Raw genomic sequence first — 24,576 nt, forward strand, 5'->3', positions numbered from 1 at the left:
GCGTAGGCTCTACAAATTTATATTTTTTTGGTCCGGACGCAATTTGTTGCATTACTGTGGGGTACGAGGATTGGGCAGTCAAGTAGACCGCTCGGCGTTGGTTTACTCAAATCAAATCCCTTTCGGCCGTCTGTTGTATGGATCGCCAACACGTGGTACGACAGAGTCTGTTCCGTACATCCGACGATCCCCGTCGGACTTCCGTGAGGCGAGATATCGCTGTCGGCCCCTGTCCGGGATTGATCATTTGATTGAGCTGCCGACGGCCTATGCCAAGTTGACCATTTTGCCCTCCTTTCCATCAACCTGCCCCATTCAAATTTGGGGTGTGCAATGGATGGACCAACCATGGCACCTGCTGGTTTGGATGCACATCGTGGTGCGGATGTATGTTAAGAAAAATTTGATGATTTTTCGTAAAATGTGCATTTCTTAGCTGGCACATGCTAAACAAAAATATGATCCATAAGAATTATTTATAAAAAGCGACAATATTTTCTTTTGGCTTTGTGATGGATGGATCAACCATGGCAAGCATGGATGCACATCATGGTGCGAATGCGTGCTGTACGAAATTTGATGATCCCCCATAAATTGTGCGCTTCTTAGCTGGCACACACTAGACAAGAGCATGATCCATAAGAATTGTTTATAAATATGATAACATTGGCAGACATCTTTTTTTTTCAACTTTAGCAGTAATGTATCATATATTTTGTTATAGCAATGATTTGTCTTTGTTTTTAATTTTTGACGGAATAAAGATGAAGAATGGAGAGAACAATTAATTGTGGCATTAGTTCCAACGACACAAAGCTATCATATTGCATATTTCATATTGACTAATAATCTCTAGCTGATGTATGGGTGACATCTAGCATTATATGCTAACTACTATAGCATAAAAAACCCTAATATAGGATAGTTTGCATTTAAATGATTTTATCTAGCCCAATCATTGCTAGGTTTAAAATTTGCTTCAATTTATATTTCAACATATCCTACCTCTATTTTTTTCTATATAGTGTTCTTGTTGCTGCTTAATACAGTAGCCTTAATGTCAGAACTTGTCAAATTTGCCTCCTAGAGAACTACATGGAGGAGGCTCCTCTATGGTGTTAGGCTTTTAAAAGTCCTGCAGTTAATATTGGAAAAGCTTCATCCCTCTCATTGTTGGCATCATTAGTGATTTTGTCATTAGATTTCTTCTTTTGTGCCTACACGTATAGTAGTCGAGGTATCTTTAGGAAAGTAATATGTATAACAACCATTACCATAGGTGAATGGAGCATGTTTGAATATAAGAGGCTAAAATTTGCTTGTAAAACTACTCAACCTTCGAATAATCCATAATTCATTAGTTCTACTTTACCATATTAAGTTATTAGCATCTCTACCCAAATCTTATAATGAAGGTTTAAGTCTAAAAATTGTAGATCTTTAGATCTATTAGAGAATTTCTCTGAGATTGATTTTGTGAGCATATTCTGGTTCTACCTTAAATTAGCACCATCTAAGCAATGGAAAGAAATCCACATGAAAAAAATAATACTTACATAGTTTTTTGAAGTTTCTATGATCATTTTAAGAAAATATTTGAAGACAGATTCACATAATCGCATTATACCTATGAGAGGATAGAGTTCTAGTTTAATTAATTTGGACTTTATTTTAAATGAATAAGTCATCCATTTAAATTCTTAAAAAAACTAGCCAATGGGGCTCAAATTAGTTAATCTGCACCTTATTCAAGATTTGAACTTAGATGATGGCATTCTAGCCATATTTTTTAAACAAAACTATTTAATAAAATAATTTTTTTCTAGCCAACTAGAGAGTTTCGTACATAAGAATTAACCCTCTTCCTTATTCGAGTGTAAATTTTATTCGAGCACATGTAATGGTGGAGTTTGATCTCTCCTCCTTTCTCTTGTCAAAGAAAAATAGAAAAAAAAATAAGAGGAAAATTGTCAAACAAATTAAAAGGTCCAATTGCTGCATTTGAGAGCTGCATGTTAAACAAACAAAAGTGGTAATTACCAAAACACGCAAGTGTATTTGGTGTAATCCTTGTAAAGTGTATCTTTGCTGCCTTCCATTATATTGGTGTTCATTGGGTGGCTTAGCCTCCCCTTCAAGAGAGAGAGAGAGAGAGAGAGAGAGAGAGAGAGAGAGAGAGAGATTAGAATCTACTTCAGGCCATCATATACGCCTTGTTTAGAAAGAAATGATAAGTCATAAGAGAGCCAACGCTAGGGAATTATTTGACCATTAACGCTGGAAAAAGCCAACGCTTGGGATTGGCCCAACATGAGAAGCAGGAGAAATAAGTCTTTTCATTTTGTTTCTCTCTCCCCTTAGACAAGTAGTAGTACATGGCCAAAAGCTTATTATTATGGATGGTGCTGAAAGCGGTCTGCTTTCTCGATGGAACTACATATCCTTATTGTCTCCGAAAAGAAATTGCTGTCCAAATCACCCGGGGATAGCAAGAAATTCGGGTATTTGCCCTCAGGAAGCACAACTTCTTAGAAGCAGGAAATTCGCCCCCCCCAAAGGTTTCCTCTCCGGCCTCAGCCTTGATCCGGCATTCCAGGCCAGTCCTCGCACGCGTACATCGAGCTCAGCACAGTATTACATTGTCCCCTGAGACAGATGGCTCCCACTAGGGATGTTTAAAAGATCATGGCACATAAAAAACCAGGTGGAGAGCTCTCCATCTGTACTAATAATCGTATCAAGTTCTCTCGAAACTTGAAGTGCTTGAGAACTGTCCAAATCTCTTAAGAGAGATATTATATCCGGAGTACGATATTGGTCCCATCCCACGTGGGCACGATTCCTTATGTCACTAACTAGGTGGCTCGTCGCCTGAATGAGTTCCTTCAGACCCCTCGGGCAAAGCCAAGAGCTCGGATCTCTATTCCAAAGTGGTTGCCGATAAAATTATATATACTGCATGCTTGGTGCCCCGAATTAGGAGTTTGGCCAAGTGTCAATCATCGACGTATCATTCAACACCTCGGCCCTGGAAGAATGGTGGCCTTTGTTATATTTTTCTGGTGGGGAAAGGTGTTTTTGTTGTTAAAAAGTGACAACGCTCTGCCCACCCGCGTAGGAGACCCAAGCCTGTCGTCCACCAAAGAATGGTGCTGCAAAGGCCGGGAGCTTTTCCTCATGTGAGCCATCCAAACGGCGGACCCACCCGAATACGCCTCGCTCATTGGTGGCGTCCACGGCCGACGTGGTGCACGCTGTAGGCAATAATTTCTCGTGGACGTGACATCCAAATGGTGCTGACATGGCATACATATTTTGATGCAATTTGCATGAATAAATGTGATACATGAGAAGTAAAGCTAGGTAACGCAGGATTCCCGTACCAGAAAAAGTTACACGGTCGTCGTGGAAGCTATGGGGTTCATTCGTTGCCAAAACTTTCACACTAGAAAGTTGCACAGCATCCACTTAGCTTTATTATATTAAATTTTTATGTCAGTTTTTGCAATTTTTTGTCCATAATGTTTGACTATAGTTGTCGACCAATTACATACCGGCTTTTGTAGACAAAAAGAGACTTGAGTAATACCATCCAGCTAGTATTTTTGGATAAAATCTTAGGTTGTTAAAAATAGTATTAAAATAGATCCAATCAAAACCTAAACAAGGAGAAAATATGAGGATATTCGTGCTAAGTATGCGAAAGACTCATGTCTCAACCTTTCATACTTCTCATGTCTATCTGAAGAATAACCAAGTTGTGGACCTTCTTAAAAACTAAATGATGTGGTTCTATTTATGGCATCAAACAGACCACGCTAGCTTTAAAGGGAAAGTATTTTAGGTATCAATTTCTCACATCACCAAACCTTCCTTGGCTTTAGGAACAGCTGGAAATAGATTATATTTGGGTTGAATATTGACATGTCTATTTTTATTAGCGGCTATAAATAGAAACACAAAATAGTGCAACAATAATAAACTTTAGGTTTATATTTGCTCTAGATGAATGCTAAAAGGAAGTACATGCTAGTTATTACCATATTAGTCATAAATTTAGTCATACCCATATTTGTTTTAAAGTGGGCATGTATTATATGAAAAGGTTATTTAGCTTCATAGGTAAATTAGATATTTTGAGATATGTTCGGCAACTAAAATCCAGTGATATATAATCATGAAATATGAAGGAAAAATAAATGAACCCTCGTTTAATTATTGGAATATAGTTGGTGAAAGGTTGTGCATGAGTGCATTTAAAAATATAGGTATATGAAAATTAATACAAATAAAAAGCATAAGGATGAGAACCATTTTTTCAGCTTTGATCTTGAGTGCTAATTTAACAACACTTTGGAAAGGTCAAAAACAGTCCTGAATCTCTATTTGGAAAGCAAACGTAAACTCAGGTATTTAAATATGCATACATATATTAAATATTTATCAAAATAGCTTCACCTAAACTAGGAAAACGCAAACAAAAATATAGAGAAAAAAATTAAGGCTAAAAGATACTTGAAATTTTTTTATGAACTAAAAATTAGTTTATAGCAAAAAATTACATATCAATAAACATCTCCCAAGGACAGCATGGGATGTTTTGGTCCTAAGCATCATACCCTCTATTCAATCTTAGTTTAACAATTTATACATTCCTGCTTTTCTCTTTTTCTCAGCATAGTATTTTTTTATAGCAATATCCAAAGTTAGAATCCTTCTATCGAACAGCAAGCCCTTGGGTTTGAGATGTCACCCAACTCGAATAGCAGTTGTTGGCTTATTGTTCATTGGGTGAAAATAAAGTCTCATCTCTTTTACCAATAGCAAATTAAGGGAAAAAAAAAAAAGATGTTTAGGTGGCTCAGTTTAGGATTGATGCACGGGTGTAATGAGCATGGGGAGAGATCGATGTATCCAGTCCCAACTTACATCTTAGAGAAGGATAATAATTCAAGAAGATAAAGTTTGGTGAGAAGGATTAAACACTATCGCGGCGAGAAAACATATTAAGCCACATAGAGAGAGGGATTTTTATATCAGTTCAGAGATATCTATACGTCAAGAAAGAGGTAGCTAGAGATGGGCACGCTTGTACTCAGGGAGAGATCTGATTTTCTTTGAATTAAAATAAGGTAATTTTTAAATTTGACTGGATTATTCTTCGTCAAGTTTATTTCAACTGCATCGTTGGATATAATCAATATCATACAAACATTTATTAAATAAATTTGTACTCTTTCAATGTGGATTGTTTTGATAGTGTCAAAATTCAAAAGCCTGAGTCACTTTTTTTAATAAGTTACAGATTTACAAAGACCGGCCTAGACAGCCCAAACACTTGGGTCCAATTCTTTTACCAGAAAAACACTTGGGTCAAATGTTGATCCAAATCCAATCACTTATAAGCAATAGGGTTGGCATCGGGTTAGATCGAGGTTAAAATTCTATCAACCTAAATCTAATTTATTTATTGAATGGTAAAAAATAAAGGCCCGAACCTGACATTTTGTTATGTGGGTACCTTAACCTGCATAACCGGTGTCAAATTACGTTAAACAGGCTATGCAGGTCCTAAATAAGTTAAATTGTTTTTGAAACAAGTTAAGCAAATCTTGAACAGCTCAATTAAGTTGGTTCACTGTGAACCTTAACTATTAATTAAACAAGTCAGGTTAAATAGATCCAAACTTTAAACTTGAATCTAACCTATTTGAAAAAAAGGGTTAAACCGAGTTGATCCATTTATGACTTGTGGAATTGTTTATAACCGAATCCAGATTTGCTCAAAGGAAGCCGGCTGCAGGTTGGGGTCATAGACCTCTAATAAATACAAATTTGATGCCAACCTCACCAATGGACAACTCAAGATTGTTCGGGTAATTAGACCTACTCGAGCTAAAACCTCCATAACGGGTGTCCACGCGACCTAATAATGTGTAGTTGCTTTGAAGGTGATGCTTACGGAATCTCATCGTTTGGTTCAAGCTCCAGAGCAACTCCCGCTGCAAACCTGTATACGGAGCTTCGTGCAAGATCTTTCTTGAAGAACACCTAAAGATTTGGCTTGCTTATTCTATGTAGTCTGGTTTTGACCAAAATATTTTGGGCCTCTCTTTGCACTCCAAGGCATCGAACGTTGGCGCCATACGTTCTGCTCAAAAGGAAGAACGAGGACAGATGATCATCTAAAGACCCATCAGTATCTCTCATTTCACCTATATATTAGTTCTCTTGGATAAAGGTCTGATGAAGAACTTTGGTTACAATATATATATATATATATATATATATATATATATATATATATATATATATATATATATATATATATATATATATATATATATATATATATATATATATATATATATAATCTCACAGCATTTAACAACAATGGGAGACAAGTATCCACTGAGTCGTCATGTTTAGGTTGTTCAAGACCCGGTGCTAACGTTTTCTGAGGTTCAAGTACTCCTTTCGTTGATCATCCAACATGAAAAATAGATGTCAAAGCTAGCTTCCTTTTTGATGCTTAGAAGAATATTAGACTGAAGTTTTCCTAGACTATACTCTGTGGAATCCATATGATTGCGATGCTTAACCTCTCTTGTAGCTTTGAATACTATTTTAGGTGCAGGAGTATATCATTCTCCCATGGTTTGTCTTGAAGCTTATCGCCAGGCCATTGCACACTATCATTGTGCATGTACTCTTTAATAATTTATCATTGCTTATTTGTACTGAAAATTCTGTAGTTTCCTTAGTGGTTGAGAATAGTATGCAGTTTCATGTTTGGGTATTGAAATGAGGTAGTCCTCTATGCTTGAGGAAACATCTGAGGCTTTTTGCATTTGACACTAGCATACTGACCTATGAATTACTATGGCCCCTTCTATAGTGTTACAGGAATGCAATGTACCCTGCTTATATTTTTTTTAACTTGATAAGCAGCATAAGCATCTTATTGTGATGATCTCTTTGTCTGCATCTCGACAATGACACAACTTGTTGGCTTCTTCTTTAGGTGCTAAACTTCTAGACAATTTCTTTTTGTCGTCGACAGCTGTGTGACCCATCATGAGTTTCAAGAAGATTGGGAGAGGAAACTAGGATTCTTGGCTCTGTGTGTGTGTGTGTGTGTATGCCATTTTATATCATAGATGCATTTTTTCACATACTGGACTAATGCTCCTCACAATGGTTGATACTCGATATAGTATGCACTGTTGCACTATCCAAATTTTTTTTTTTTCTTTCAAATCAAATTCAGATATGCACCAAAACATACTGATGTACTTCGGATTTGGTGCAACTAATTATATATGTTTACTCGCACATTTAAAAATATATTCATGGTGGCATCTAAAATATGCATTAGATTCTTTGGAACATAGGCATCAGAATCTTAATTTTTTCTTTCTTCTAGTAGTTGATGAGCACCTGATTTCCTAACATGTCTGCCATCACAAAACAGAATTGCTGCTGAACATCTCTATATTTTTGTACGTAGTATTCAGAATCGTGCAGTCTTTTTCTGATTTCTGATAAACCTGACGACGTAAGCATGCTTGGAAGTTGGCAATCGAATAATACGTATGTTGTGAATAGGGAAAAACTCAATTGTTCAGTGTGGTCAGTTTCAAGGTGATATCATAGAAGGGGAAAATGAGGAATTACATCTACCATCATTGGAGAAAGAAGCCACTGAAAATGAAAAACATAATCTGAATATGAAGATCAATGCTTCACAAAAACTCTACAAAAGATTTTATTGAAAAGATTCCGGAAGAATTCCATAATTCCATTGCTGGTAACACAATTATATTGCTTTCTTCATGTTAAAAAACTATACTTTGAAAGTCATTTGATGTCATCCTTTGATTTGTTTTGCTGTTTTGTGTTTACTGTTGTTGATAGTTACGTCTCTTTATGATTCCACTTCATTTTGAATGCTCTATGCTATCACTCTACGCAAGAATTCCTTGGCAGCATCAGAATATCTGCTCTGTTGTTCCTTTGCACTTATTTATACATTTCTTTTTTGGCTTTTTAGCTTTCTGATATTTGAACTTCAAAAATTCTTAATTCCTCCATGCAATAGATTGTTATTTAGTACAACCAAAATTTTTAGTTGATGGAACATCATTTGTGCTATCACATCAATGAAATCATAACTATCGTGTCGCCGGGGCACTTCTCACATCAAAACTGGGACAGTTGCAGAGCAAGACTCCGCGGTGGAATTCAGCAGATTTTATGACCAGCTGTCAACCTGATGTCTATCTCTTAAGATCAATACTGGGCTAAAGCAACTGTAACCAAGTGAGGGTGCTGCCACAAAACTGGGGAGCAACCCTGAAAAATTCCGCCATTCTCGGAAAAAATCTGAATGAAGAGGGAAGATTACAAGTTTTAGTATAGAAATTAGATTTATCTTTTGTACCTTGAGGTACAATTTATAACCCAAACAGTTTAAATTTGGAATAGAATATAGAACAGCATGCTACATGGAGTAGATTGACTTTGCCAGCCTAAGATGCAGAATAAACACCAAACAAAAAACAGAAAAAAGATGCTAAAAGAAAAATAATTAGGAAAAAAATATATATATTTTACAAAAAAATTGAGCCACACAAAAAAAAAAGCTCTCTCTCACTCCTCACCAAAAAGGACAACTCTCACTCTCTTCCTCTCTCTTTCTTTTCTTATGCCACAATAAAGGAGACACCAAACATCCCTTAAATAGAACATGATATGGGTAGGATATTTGATTCCTACTTAAACTCAAAAACTAATACCCGCTAAAAGATAAGACTTGATAATCACTAAAAAATAAAGATAACTATTTTAGAAAGAATAATTAAATAGAATAAAACTAGGAATAAAATTCTAGCATAAGTAAAACAAGCAATGATTATCAATACTCTCCCTCATTGGGAAGTCCATGCTGACAACGTTGGACCTGTCGATGTCGTGAAATGCCACAACAGCTATTACTAATATTGCCATAGTAATAACAATATATAATAACTTGTCGAACCAATAATTAAATTGTAAAACTTCTTCATTAGCTCGAGCGATAACTCCTTTGCTAGCTCGTCCAATTTTATGCATATATCGAAATCGACGATATTCTGCAACACTTTTTCTTAGCATTGACTCTAACATCATAATATTGAGATTCCATAGAATGTCCAGCTTACATCAACGAACATCAAGTTGCCAGTTGCAATCAATGTGAGCATCGATCATCACTTCTATTTGAGCAGCTTGAAGTATCTGTATATAGTTTATTCCTACATGCAAAATCAAATCCTCAAACATAGAGTCTTCTAACAACTTAAACTTTGGAGTAGCTTCAAAATTAATTAATATACCAAAAATCTTATCGAATACCAAGGTATAACATCAATTATCTCCACCAAGCATGTTTTCTTTCTGCTTGATCTCTGAAACTACTTCAAAATTAATCAGATTTTCAACCTTATGGCTAACTAAAACTCCATAAAAAATCTCCCTAAAACTACTTCAAAATTAATTAGATTTTTAAGACCCATTTGCATTATTTGATTCCTTGGTATGGATCTCTACGGACGGATCAATTGTAACAACCTTTGACTCTTCTTGAGCAACTTTAGAATCAATTGTTTCTTCAATCATTATTTTTTTAAAACTTGATATAATATCCACTTGATCAAGCTCTGTTTGCTTTAGATTTTTTTTGGATCTAGTTGATTTTTGTACCAATCAATTTTTCTATGCCCTGAGTCTTCCAAACATGAACCAATATCTAACCGATCAAGCTTCCTCTGGTTCAACTCTTGAAGTCTGTTATGATTCACATGAGCCAGCATAGCATTCGGACTATCAAGACAACTAGAATCAATAAAGTAGTGGTGTGAGTCTAACTACTAGTTTCTTCCTCTTCCTCATACTATGAAGTAGAGCATGCCACATAAGATTATTTGAGCTTCGCCCTACAATCTTGAATTTTGTGACCAAATTTTCCACACTTATGAAAACTCCTCTTGAATTTGTAATCTTTTTTCTAATTAGAATTTTTATCCTTCTCAAATTCTCCGGCTAGCCTTTTTTCTAAATTTTTAAATTTGTTATTCCACTTCTTATTTTTATTTTTACTACCAAAAAATAAGACTTCTTCTTTTTGAGGGGATATAGTCAAACTACGCATCTAAGTATTAAGTGCTTCTTAATTAACAAGTATATTTTCTAACTCTACTAATATAGGTTGTTAAGCCCATCCAGAAATAGCCAGCATATAAGCACGATCCTTATTCAAACCACGAACTAATAGGCCACATCGTTTATTTTCATCACAATAAAAATTTGTATCAAGCATACCAAGCTCATCAAATAATTTCTTTCTCTTAAGAAAATATTAGGAGATTGCAAAATTACCTTGTTTGAGAGCACCAATCTCATTCTCTAAAAATTGAAGTAAAGCCTCATTAGACTTCGAGTGGAGAGCAGCAAAAATATCATATGCTATTTTCAGCTCCTCTATATCTTGAATGTGTTGATGATTTTTTTCATCCATATTAGTCATGAGAATATACAAACGTTTCCAGCTTTGATCTCATATTTTTCCTCACTTCTGCATTGTCAGGAGTTTCTAGTGGTTTCACCGTATCTGCCTCATTCACAATCTCCCATAAATCTTGCCTGATCAAATAAGATTTGATACAAGCCTTCCAATACGCATAATTGGTGTTGTTCAATTTTTTAATTGTAATGCTAGAGATGGTAGTAGCTTCAGACATGATTATTCCCCTCTTGAATCACCAAATTAGAGTGCACATGCTTGCCCCACTGCACAGCGAATTACTGAGAACACTTCAATCATGCCAACTACAAACACATAAACAACAGATCTCCAAGCGTATAGCTCTAATACCATGTAGAACGGAATGTTACGCGGAGTAGATCGACCGTGCCACCCAAGATCTAAGACAAACATCAAACAAAAAATAGAAAAGAGATGCTGGAAAAAAATAATTAGGAGAGAAAAATATATTTTACTATTAAAATTGAGCTACACAAAAAAAAAGGCTCTCTCTCATTCCTCACCAAGAAGGACAACTCTCACACACACACTCTCTCTTTTCTCATACCACACTAAAGGACATACCAAAGATCCTTTTAAATAGAGCATCATATGGGTGGGATGTTTGATTCGAACCCAAATTCAAAAACTAATACCGACTAAATGATAAAACTTGATAATCACTTAAAGAAAAAGAAAACTATTTTAGAAAAAATAACTTAGAATATAACTAGGAATAGAATCCTAGCATAAGTAGGACAAGCAATGATTCTCAGCAAAGAGTCCCTAGATGAAACACAAGAAATTTAGGAAAGAAAAAGTTTGAAACTTCCATACCTTCTTGTAAAAGAATCTTCTCATATTTAATTTGATATCATTTTAGCCTACAAGTGTAAGCTTCTTGAGGGTTGTATGGATCTGTTCTGTAGTCAAGACTCCTTCAATATATACACTTGGCCTCACATCAATCTTGATGCCAACAATGGTGCTCAGGTTTTCACTTGATGGTGCAATTTGATCTTGCTTTTTGCATGAAATCTTGTCTAATTCATCAAACAAGGAGTTTTTCCTTTTTTTTATGATGGGGCAAGCTCATTTGCATGTTTGAGACATATGGATCGATCAGCCTAGGATGGAATCATCTGGACAGATGTTTAGCTGGATGTGAGCGATCGATATCTTGCTAAAAGGGCTTCTAATTTAATTTTCTCCATGATAAAGAGACTTAGCTATTTAAGAAAATATGGGACAGTTCCAGTATTGACACACTATGCTCTGAAGCCTTGAGCTCTCTGCATAATTAAAGTAACAGAGACTATAAAGTTAACAGCAAATACTGTGCATAACCTGACCTAACCTGCATGAGTTGCAGCTGTTAGAAGGACTTGAACTGTAAAATAACATATTCATGTATCTGCAGATTCTTCATCAAGTTAGCATGCATGCTGGCCAGTTAAGTGTCATGTTGGCATACATTGTCTAAAATGTTGGCCCTGTGACTTTTTATATATTTTCAGCCGAGATCCACCTGTAAAAGTTCCAAAAGGTAGCACTGGGCTTACTTAGCTGGTATCTCTTATTACTAATTCAAATATAGCTTATTTTTATGATATCATTATGTTGTTAGGTTTGTTCGATATTGTAGTGGAACAAAAAGAATGAAACTGCTTCATGCTTTGTTAGTACAGGTGATTTTAGTGTATTTTGTAACGCCTAATGAAACAAAAGGTGTCGTTGTAATTTAAGAATGCCAAAGATCTTAGGTTGTGTAATAATGCACATCAACTGAAGGAATTCATTATGCTTCATCTAAGTTGATTCTTCTTCTGGTTCTGCTCAAAACAAAATTGATCTCTTGCAACCGGTTCGGGAATCTTCATTGATGTAAGCATGATAAGACAATAATTGTCCTCAGGAGCATATTTTAGAAGTTGATGTTAACTTTCTACATTTGTCTAGATTTCTGCAGAGTTCTTTCATTTATTTCTGTGATCAAATTATGTCGTAGTTTCTACTTTCTATAGTGATAATTAAATATGTTTCGCCACCCACGACGTTTTGTTAATCCACCGATTTTACTATAGGAACCCATGACTTTCGGTGGCAATGTTTCTTTCTTTCATTTAAGAAATTCTTGATTAAAATTCAGTCTTAGAGGTTGAATTATGAAATAGGAATTCAAAGTATATTGAAATTTTCAAGGACATAAGCGACGTGAAGAATCTATTTTCCTTGAGTCCATTCGGAAATTCTTCCCTGTAATTTGCCTGATAGATTCTCAAAAATTTGCGAGTGTAATTGTACTTGGGTTTTCCTTCTCCTTCATTCTGAATGCTTCTTTGGAACGAATACATATGTTATGCTGCAAAGTTTTTTTTTTCCCCTTTAAGGTTGTTTTCCATTGAACAGTAAATTCAGAAGGAAAGTGCGAGTTTCTTTCTGCTTACAACTAGTTCTTCTGCGAAGGCTAGCACAGCAAGCATGTCCTTAGAAACAAATACAATTCCTGCTTACTTGTACTTCTCAACAGACTGCACTATGACTTGCTCCTTCATCTACCATGAAAAAATAAAAGATAGGACTCACATTTTCATAATTTGACTGGTCTATGTTTACCAAGTGAAAATATTGATCCCACCACCTGTCCTAAACTAGTTTCTCTCCTATAACTATATAAATGTTCCACTATTTGTGGTAGATTTTATTATGGTTTCTTCAGGTTTTCTAATCTGTCATATAGTTGGCATTTTTGTTATTCAGGTACTTTCTTGGACCTTATTGATTTCTCTTTATTTGAACCTTCTATTCGTTTCCTTTTCTATCTTTTTAATATGGCTTAGAATTTTGATTCCATAATTTTTCTCAGAAAAACTAAATCGAGTGTGTAATATGTTGTTCCAGTTATTCGCAATCTCTGTAATTAATGAAGCTTTTTTTTTTCCATCATACACCTAACTTTTTTTTATTACAGAAATTTCTTTAACCTAGCTTTTACTTTGTCAAGATTTTAATTAACCATATCAGTAGGATCTCCTTTTTATTAAAAGAAGAAACGTTAAGGATGCGTTTGACTGATTTAGTGCAGCCGATGGCTTCAACGGTCAAAAGTGGAACTGGCGAACCGGAATTGGTCGTAAGAGCTTAGAATCACTTGGTCTCACTTTTTTCAGTGATGATGTCCAATAAGTTCGAGGGATATGGGCTGATTGAAACGGTGGCACGGACAAGGTGCCAACTGGGAGCATAAATGCGATCTCCTCAATTGGGCCAAGGGACACCGTGGATGGATGGGTGCCTTACGAATGAGTAGGGAAATCTTCTGGTCCTCCTCTATCCCTGCTCTATTAATGGAGGGCAGAAGGGATACGCGAGGGGGACATCATGACCTCCACATCATGATGAATCCTGCCTGCACCCCACATGCAGTCATGTGGGACTGCATGCATGTGATGGGAGAACCAATGGTTGTCTTCATTCACTTACTAGGGTGAAAATGAGAGCAGTGGGCCCAGTGAAACTTCATATGCTGCTGTCACATCTAAGCCCAAAATAAAAGCCCAAAAAGTTATGATGAAACCGCTCGTCACCCTCGACTTCAAACGGCCATAAAGGACATCATTTATCAGCTAACGTTCGACTGGCCTCCTCCTCCTCTGTCTCTTGCATGATGCCATGTGCTTTCCGATATGAGCGGAGAGCTGGGATTGGTCGCCTAGGTCTGCAAGCGAGGGTCAACTTAGGCTTAGGTACGTTTTGATATGAACCCAAGACGACCGACACTGCGTCTAAAATTTATGCAGGTATTCGGTGGGTCTAGGTCTATTTTTGAGCCAGTCCCAAATTTTTAGACTGATTCTTCTTGAGGTGAAATTGCTCCTGCATTACAGGTAAGATTGAGTTGCATCCAGTTCTGTGAGATTCATGCTTGACACAATAGGAATCTTAATCTCATGGACCTTTACTTCAGAACTTTGCATTACTAAGAGTCAACTCTGATCTTTCATCTTGTTTTTTTAAGTGTTTCAGCTGCTTCAGGTTCAAAGAGTTTTTCTACGTAAGAAACACTACAATTTAGCTAAGCCATAACAACCCAACCAAGGATTATTTTACAATTAGAGCTGAAATTAAATCAAATACAGATCGGATACTAACATATCCATATCTATATTTATTTTGTTTGACGAATATAGATAAGGATACGGATATTATTCGAATATAAAAATTTATATCTATATTTGTTTTAAACGAGTATAGATATAAATAGGATAATTAAACTTTATGACCATAGAGTCAAAGATATTATTAAGTGGATGATCAATCAAGCTAACAACATGCTAATGTGGTAAATTTTATTTTTCTTAAAATTTTATGAGCGCTAAATAGAGTTATAAATGAAATTGGATATTTGGATACGGATCGAATAGTTATTTGGATATCTATTTTTTTTTATGGATATAGATATAGATAAATATATTAGTCGGATGCTCTAATTTTTATCTATATTTGGATAAATTCAGATACGAAAACGGTTGCATATAGATATTATCCGATCCGCTTTCAGCTCTACTTGCAATGGTCATTTTCCCAACTTAAGCAAGCATGGGCCAATGCGAGGATTTAGAAAAATTATCATACCATTTTGTGTTAGCATCTTGTTACCCATATAAAATGTTTTGGGGTGCCCATTATATGCAGATGAATGGTTCTTCGGGTCCACAATCACCAACTTGGCAACTCCATAATCAACCAGCCCCATGGTTGGCACCCAATCCACAAGTTGCGCTAATCTCCTCTAGTTATATGTTTAGAAAATTGAGACTCCTCGCGCATAATGGGAACCACTGCATAAATTGCTCTTAGCCATAATACTCTTTTTTAAAAGCATAATTAATTGGATCTGTTTCTAAATATTCGGCAATCTGTTTACTTGTGGCTCGTCCGTGCAATCGGCAGGGTGAATTGAGGTCTTCCTAATTTATGAATGGGAGCAACGAGGGAGCCCAACTGCGAAGCTTTATCTTCTGGCGCTGGAGTGGGTGAGGACATGTGGAAGTTGACACTCTTTACGGTACGTACTACAGCCAACTCATTATACTAACAGCCAACACCTGTTTGTCTCCCAAATTTTCATTGATAAAAGAAGCTTCAGGTGGTGAAAGAGAGAAAAAAAAAATCTTTCAGGCCATTCTCGTCCACTGCACAAAGGTATTTCTATAAATGTAATAATCAAAAATCTCATCTAGAAAGATTATTTGAAAACTATTATTTAAGTATCTTAATTTAGGGTTGTTACAAATAGATCGTCACAGTAACACTTCTTAGAAGCAAAAACAACCGACTTCTCCGTTTGTAGCTATGGATGCCTTGAAAATTCCAATAACCTTCACGTGTAACATGTCCTTCCTCCTCTCCATCCCTCTCTAGCACTGTGAAACTCAGCAACCACGGAAAGTTATCTTAACTATTGCTTGTAAATATTAAATGAGAAAAAAAAAGAAGGGATTAATATTTATTCATATCCCCTCTCCTTCCTCTACCAAACACAGTACTTGTAGCCTTCTGCCGAGTCACTCTATAACTAAAACCCCAGCCCACCAACCGACCGGAAATTATCGACTCACAGATCCCCTCACCCTTCCTTGCTGCTTCCTAACTATAGTCTGTCCCACTGGTGTTTCCGCTTTCACCGCTCGCTTGTACGCACGAATGTGAAAAAGAATCAATAAATTAAGAGTTTGAAACACCACGCACGCTTTCATCCCTTCCTCTGACTTCTTTGCCAGTTAGCCCTCCCTTTGCTTCCACCGACCATAATTCCACCCTCAGGTAGTGGAAAAGAAGGAAAAGTTTCCCTCCTTCCTTCTCCTTACTCCATTATCATAATTCATACACTACATTTTAGCTATATCCATTCCATTCACTCAAATAGCAGTGAGTACTCATGGCTTCAACAACCTCCTCTCTCCTCCTCCTCCTCCTCCTCCTCCTAAGCCATCCATCCGAGCAGCAACAGACCCGTTCTCTCAGTCCCTTAGACAAGGCTGCGCTCTTTGACGTTAGAAGCGACCTCCGAGACCTCCACGGCTCCAACTTCTTCTCCACTTGGGACTTCGCCGGCGACCCCTGCGCTACCTTCGCTGGCGTCATTTGCTCCCCTGACGACAAGCAGGGCACCCAATTCCTCCGGGTCTCGGTCCTCACTCTCGGCACCGGCCTCGCCGACTCCCCCGGCCTCGCCGGCACCCTCTCTCCCTCCCTCGCCAACCTCACCGCCCTCACCGACCTCGTCGTCTATGCCGGCCGCATTTCCGGCCCGATCCCCCGGGATATCGGCATCCGCCTTCGCCGCCTCCGCCTCGTCTCCATCTCCAACAATCTCATTTCCGGTCCAATTCCGGTCTCCCTCGCCGGCCTCCCCGACCTCCACACCCTCGACCTCGGCCACAACGAGCTCCAGGGCCCAATCCCAACTCTTCTTCTCCTCCCCTCCTCTCCAAGCCTCAAAGTGCTGATCCTCGCCTCCAATGGCGGGCTTTCCGGCGAGCTCCCGAGGGGGATCTCCGCCGCCCAGCTCCTCCACCTCGACCTCCGTGGCAACTCACTCACCGGCTCCCTCCCCCGGCTCCCTTCCACACTCCGCTACTTCTCCGCCTCCGACAACGCCTTGTCCGGAAAGCTCGACGACGCCTTCGCCGCCCCACTCCCGGACCTCGCCTTCCTCGACCTCTCCATGAACGCCTTCACCAGCTCGGTCCCCCCGGCGCTCTTCGCTCTGCCCCGCCTATCCTCGCTCCTCCTCCAGCGCAACAACCTCTCCGGCCCGCTCGCCGTCCCTCCGCCAGGCGGGGAGGCGCCGCCGTCCTGGTCGGTGGTGGATCTGAGCCACAACATGTTAACTGGGGAAGTGCCGGCGGCGCTCGCGGCAGCAGGGAGCCTGTACCTGAACAACAACCGGCTGACGGGGCCGGTGCCGAAGGAGGTAGCGAGGAGCGTGTACCTGGGGAGCATGACCACCCTCTACGCCCAGCACAACTACCTCACCTCCTTCCCGGCGCCGTCCCTTCCCCTGCCGGACTCCGTCGCTCTCTGCCTCTCCTACAACTGCATGTCCCTCCCCTCCACCGCCGCCGCCGCCGGGTGCCCAACCAGCGCCGGCCCCCAGCCGTCCCGACCGCCGTACCAGTGCTCCAACAACACCGCCGCCGCGACCGACGGCCGCGACGGCTGAGAGAGGGGACCAGCAGAATCAATTCAAAACATTGATTTTAGTTTCCTCCGTTATTTGTTTGTTCAGATCCGATTTGAATTTGGGATCCTTTTTTTGTGCTTTGTTTGTTTTTTGTTTTTTTTTTTTTGTAAGCAAACGGTCGGATTGGATTGGATTGGATTGGATTGGATTGAAGGGGATTGGGTGATTGGTATATAATACAACACAGCAGGGTGGGCGGCAGAAACCAGAAAGCCTAATTCTGCCTTTCCGTGCTCATTCATGCTGCCTTATATTTTTCAGATCAATCTATTGGACTTTTTTTTCGTCTTGCGTGCCGCGAAATAATTATGATGAAGGAGTATCGTAGTCGGCAAGTACTCTCGTGGAGCCATACTCTGTTCGCCGTCTGAGAGCGTTGATGATTGGTCCGCCGGTAGCAAAACCGGAGTGAGCGACATCTTCATGCCTGCGGTGGGAAAAGCCCTCGGAAAACAATGCATGAGATCTTCTAGCTCCCAACACTCGAGCTGTTTCAACGGAGTTGTTTTCTTGTCTCGCTTTCGCCTGACATTGCCGAAGCCAGCCTTGTCGGCGTTCTCATTTTGCTGGAAACTCCCGCTGGAGAGTTGGCATTGATCACAGCGAGGCTCTTTTAAGTTGTATTTGACTGTGTAAAAAGTATAAATGTAATTCCGAAACAGATAAAAATGTGTTCTCTTTAGCATTGTAATGAAAACCTGGGGCTCCACTGCCAGGTTTGTAATGAGTTCCCAAAAATGTGATGGTAAATTTAGCAATGATGGAGAACATTGGGTGTTGGTAGTTGGAATTATCGATTTCAACAACCTTCCAGCGGCATCAGAACAAAGTTGGTCAAGATTCAAGATTATAAATAAAGTTCTCTTTTAAGTAGGAGCTCTGTATGAGTATTACCAACTTTGTCAGTTTAAATAAGGGAGAGTTTGACTCCTGAGGGCATCAACCCTCGCTTTAAGCCCTGGTTATACTAAACCCTGGTTTAACGAGTTGAGGTTGGGTTTGCCACTTTGCCCAAGAGCTGGGCTCTGATCTGGGTGAAGTATAGGACAACGGATGGGAAGTAGCCCCTGGGAGGAAGGGGGACAACATGAGTATTGGGGTCTATCACACAACTATTATAAGTGTCACATATGGAAGGCCAATCTTAGAGCCGAAACCTGAATCAGGCCCATGACAAGCCTATGTTATGTCCAAGTTTGGCTTACTCGGTCACATAGGCTCTGCCTAGACCAGCTCCCACCGATTGTATTGCCCTTTACCTGGACAAAAGATTATTCTATCCTACAAAATTGGGTAAATTTTAGCATATAAGTTGTTGCAGGGTTTCACCCCGGCAGCAGCCCACACACCAGCCGAGCAGGAAAAGCATCTGCGTCCCTCCCGAGGTATTGTCCGCTCTGGGATTGCCGCTTCGGGTCTCCGGGAGGTCACCCAGGGTCTTTGCCCAATGATAGTCCCGAGCCCTAACGGCGCGGGGGTCCGCGGAGGTACTACCCCTACCCTCACGGTTTTGTCCTACAAAAGGGCCCTCGCTAAGGAGAGGTTATTAAGCCCCCCATTTAACGCACAGACCTTTCTGCTGATTAGCCGATGTAGGACTAAACTGGGAACCCCATCCCACAACACAGCCCCCCCAGCGGGAAGGTCTGTGCGTGGCCGGGGCCCTTCCTCTAGCGCCAACTGTTGCGGGGTTTCACCCCGGCAGCAGCCCACACACCAGCCGAGCAGGAAAAGCATCTGCGTCCCTCCCGAGGTATTGTCCGCTCTGGAATTGCCGCTTCGGGTCTCCGGGAGGTCGCCTAGGGTCTTTGCCCAATGACAGTCCCGAGCCCTAACGGCGCGGGGGTCCGCCGAGGTACTACCCCTACCCTCACGGTTTTGTCCTACAAAAGGGCCCTCGGTAAGGAGAGGTTATTGAGCCCGCCATTTAAGGCACAGACCTTTCCGCTGATTAGCCGATGTGGGACTAAACTGGGAACCCCATCCCACAACATAAGTAATTGTTAAATCAACCTAAAATTTAACAAAATGATGATATCATAGTCATCATAACCAAAAAAACAAACCTCGAAATAGTAACAAATTATTAATAATTATAGTAATAGTGGTTTTATGAATATATTGAATCTTGCATGGTCTATGCCCAAACTACGAAACCACAGCCCATGGGCTGACATCACTTGCCCCAGACAGATATTAAGCTGGCTGCGCCACTTGGCTGTGAGAGAGGAAGACGGCCTATTTAATATCTCGATTTTTATCCAAAAAAAAATCAAAATCTATTCTCTTCTAATGTTCCAGCACTTCTGTGACTATTTCTTGCTCTAAAAGGTTGTAAGAAAAGGTCTAGTTCCTATCATGTTACGTACATATGACGAAAAAATTTAATTCAAAGATGAGCTACGTAACTACAGTCTGCTACCTTTTATGCATGCCTACATGTTGATGTTGAAACCACAACCATCTGAGACGCTCCACCATGATCATTTATGTGCTCTCCCAGGTACTGCTTATAATTCAAGATGATTGTTTTAATTCTAGAGAACCTCGATTCAATTTCTCGCACGAGGCAGGCATCCGGACCTGATAGTCTCAAACACGATATTCCGCATAGTTCTTTGTATGCGGATTTACGTCCGCATAGATATTATGTACGTTCATCCGTACCGTATGAGAATACCAGCATATTTCTATGCAATTTACATTCGCATAAATATTTTATGCGATAGCTGCAACGTAAACACTCGCGTCCGCATTTACTTTCTATGCGGGTTCACGTCCGCACAGAAATTCTACGCATGCGTCACACCATTTCCCGCATAGGCTTCTCTATGCGGACCTTACGTGTGGACGTCCGCGCATATTTTGTTATGCGGGTATGGAATCCGCGGGAAATTTGACGGCTTGTTCCTCGTCGAGGTTGCCGTCGGAGGTACTATGATTTTGGGGAAAGTTCTCCTCTCCCAACCCCCCCGGGTCATTAGATCGCCTTCCAAACATGGCATCCTATTTTTCGGAAGATAACTATGGTTGAAGCATATTTGATTACCTTCCTATCATGGTTGCAATTACCTTCCTATTATAATGATTTTATATTGTCATTATATGATTTTTCCATAATTGTTGTAACTTTTTCTTGTTATTGAGATTTGATTCTTTGACAACTTGCATATAAACACAGCATTTCAAATAATATGGTGAGAGATTATAGCTGAAATTTCTCTCGTATAAAATGGGGCAGCGAAACGTACATTTCGCAAATATCGACATATAGTTGTGATGGGTTTAGCCTTGCTTGCTGGATCAAATGTTCCTCTCTCTCTTTTTTTGTGATGTTTCTTTCAAAACTTGTGTTTTTCTTATCAATAGGCTACCCACACACACGATTGCTTCAAAATAAATTTGATTGGGAAATATTATTTGGAAAACAAACTATCTATTTTTTTAATCCGAGTCTTTGGTTGTTTGTGCTATCCCAATCTCCGCCTTACAATGCTCGGTTGCTCGACTTTCGTCCCCCACCCTATACTTTTCTTGGCTCTCTGTCTTTTTATCATGGATATAAATGCTAATCTCCATCTACTGGCCCTACCTACCTATCCCAGAAATTTATTTTTAAGGAAGAACACTTTCCATATCAAGCAGCCAGCGGGCAATCCAATTTTTGCGTAGTTAATAGCTTATCTTCACCGTCCATTACAGGCTTATTGGCTTTATTTCATTTATCCGATCCAACTCTATCCAATTTTCCATCTTTTTCCACCATCTTAATCCCCATCCATCCGCCCCCATCCCAACACCTGGTCTACTCCTCAACCCCATTCCAAGATGATAGAAATCGTAATTCTAATGGCAATTTCTGCAATCCCTCATTCATTCAGGACAACCGTACAGTTGGGCCATGTTGCCTAGTTGCGTGGCCCATCTATTCCTGTTAACTCAAACTTTGCCGCTGGCTTTTAATCAAGCCCAGCAACATATAACATTTGGGAACACCAATCTGCACACTGCAAAGATGCACATGTAGCCCTTTCACTCCGCCCACCAGGAAGATGGCAGATCATAACATGCCCACATTCACTATTCAAGGCTCGATCTCTCACAACAGTTATTCAATTGTGACTCGGATGGCACACTAAAGCCTCCTAGGTGCAGCATTAAACATCCTGTTGCTTTTATTGCACATGCTGGTTTGGTTGAGCCCAGTTGATATACATAGGCCCATAAAGATGCCACTTGGCGTAAAGCTATGGCTAAAGAGTATAATGCTCTAAATGCTAAAGGCATTTGGGAATTGATCCCCCTTCACTACATCGATATACAATAGGGCTCAAATGGGTTTATAAAATCAAATGCAAATCCTACGATTCGATTGATTGTTACAAGGCCTGACTTGTGGCCAAATGCTTCAGCCAACAAGAAGGTGTTGATTGCAACGAAACCTTTAGCCTATGGTAAAACCGGTCAATGTCCATACATTACTCCCTTTGCTAGTTTATGAGGGATGGTTGATTCGCTAATTGGATGTTAAGAATGCTTTCCTTCATAGATACCTTAATGAAGAAGTCTTCATGTAATAGTCCCTAGGTTTTTCCAACCCAGATCATCCGCATTATGTTTATTGTCTCCGACCTCTCCATATGGGCTTAAACATACTCCGTATGCTTGGATTCAAACTCTTTCAGAAATTTAATTCATTTTATCGATCCTCAGCTATGACCACATCATCTTCTGGCAGGGTCATAATACCGACTAATCTTATTGCAGTAAGTTGCGCATCATCTTACAGCAAAGTCTTTCAGGATTGCTGGTCTGCTAACGGTATTTCACTAATCATCTTGGACACAACTTTCAAGATAAATCATGTGCCAATATATTAGCCTCCATTGGCGAGGTCCTTAACATAGCCAAGTCAAAATTCAAATAATTCTAGATTTATATTTCAGTTTTAAAATCATGCGGTGTCAAAATCAATCAATCATATCCATAATAAGATCATATATCATCATAATATTCTAAAATAATATTTTTCGTAATAATATACTATCCATCAAATTTATGCATCATGAATAATTTTTTAATTGCTGATAAATTTAGAAAAAGTGAAACACTATTTAAGTTAAATTCAATTTTTCTAAACATTCAAATGTCGTTCATAAAATAATTTTTTTCAAATCATCAGATTCTACTCGACCGCCAAGAACTATGACCACATCTTTTTTGTGGCAGGGTCATAGCACCGACTAATTTTCTTACGGTGAGCTGCACATTAACTTGTAACAAAATCATTCAAGACCACTAGTCTGCTGGCGATATGTCACTAAACATATTGGACACAACTTTTAAGACAAATCATGTGCCAATGTATTAGCCCCATTAGCGGGGTCCTCAATATAGTCCAACTACGAGTCCAAATCTGTTTCAATTCAAAAAAAAATTTCTCAAGACATGTTTAGTATTCCAAATCGGAAAATGCGATATCGAAATCAATCAAATATAATTCATAGCACAACCAATATGTTCAATTAAGAATCATACAATATTTTAGGAAAAGGCATATAACACAATGCATCAAATTCATAAATCAATAAAAATTCGACTCAAAAAAAATTTATAATTTGTCGATAAATCTAAAAAAATGTTATATTACTTACCTTGCAAATGCAATTCAACTAATAGGTCCAATTAATCCCAAAAATCTTTCTCAAAGCCTAATATTCCAAAATTATACTTTTCATTAGAATTTCATCGTAATATTATAAAAACAAAAATTCTAAATTTCAGCACTCTCATAAGGCTGACCAAGCAGGAGTGCCCAACATCCGGGTCGTTCCAATCAAGATGATTTCATCAAATCATATTCGAACTAAAGCACATATAGTTCAACAGAGATTAGAGGTGAACAAATTTAACAGTATTTGGTAGGAACTAGGGTGGGGGCTGACATACCACTCGACAACTATGGATCAATGCCATTCATCATGGTCAATCCAAAATCACTGTAAAGTATCCCTACTAAATCCAATTACTTTAGAGAGCGTAAAGAGAGAAAGTCTAGGTGGAGAAAGAAATAAGAGAGAGAAAGAATGGAAAAGAGAGAGACTCTTAGTCCGATTTAATCAAGAGTCTAGGTTTGGTTATCAATGGCATAGGTCAACTTGGATCAATCAACATGTCTAGCATGAGTCAAGAGAGAAAAATTTTACAGAGAGAGAAACAAGAGAGAAAAAGATTGAGAAGAGAGAGGGAAGAGAAAGTTTTCTTCTCTCTCTAACCAAGGAAGGAAGAAAAGGAGTGGCTGCAAGTGATGCCTGGGGTCAGGGACCCACGGCCATCTACTGTGGACAGCGGCCGACGATGAAAAACGTTCCTAAAACAAAGGTTCGGCCCCCTTAACCCATGGAATAGAAGCATCCCAACGGCAGGGACTCCGGCCATGGCTTTCAACCACTACAAGGAACTGAAGAAGGCCCCAGCAACAAGCGCCGACGGCGGAGGCAACCGAACTCGGAAGAAAACAGGGTCGGTTTTCGAAAATATGGAAAGCAAAGCACCCCTTTTTGCCCAAAATCCGGTGATCACCAACTGGCATCAAGGCTCCAAAGAATCCAAAAGAAAGAGAGAGAAGATGGTTAAAGGGGGACCAGATCTTAACATGTTTTCCGGCGACATTGGTTGTCGCAACACTGCAAAAGGCAGCTGGGGATCAAAGAGAAAAAAGAATGGAGATTCCAGCAACAACTCCGATCGAGGAACCCAGGCT

The 24,576-nt window shown here is 39.3% G+C and overlaps 1 protein-coding gene across 1 annotated transcript; it reads left to right on the top strand.

The window, feature by feature from the left end:
• The first annotated feature begins 16,399 nt into the window (after nt 1-16,399).
• On the top strand, nt 16,400-18,495 carry LOC103704410 (cuscuta receptor 1-like). Its single transcript, XM_039128989.3, has one exon. The coding sequence runs from the start codon at nt 16,506-16,508 to the stop codon at nt 17,790-17,792; it is 1,287 nt and encodes a 428-aa protein (XP_038984917.3). The 5' UTR covers nt 16,400-16,505; the 3' UTR covers nt 17,793-18,495.
• Nucleotides 18,496-24,576: the final 6,081 nt, after the last annotated feature.

The sequence above is a fragment of the Phoenix dactylifera genome, chromosome 5 (genome assembly GCF_051530095.1).
Source record: "Phoenix dactylifera cultivar Ajwa chromosome 5, Ajwa_hap1_PhDact_Kaust_v1.1, whole genome shotgun sequence".
Lineage (NCBI taxonomy): Eukaryota > Viridiplantae > Streptophyta > Magnoliopsida > Arecales > Arecaceae > Phoenix > Phoenix dactylifera.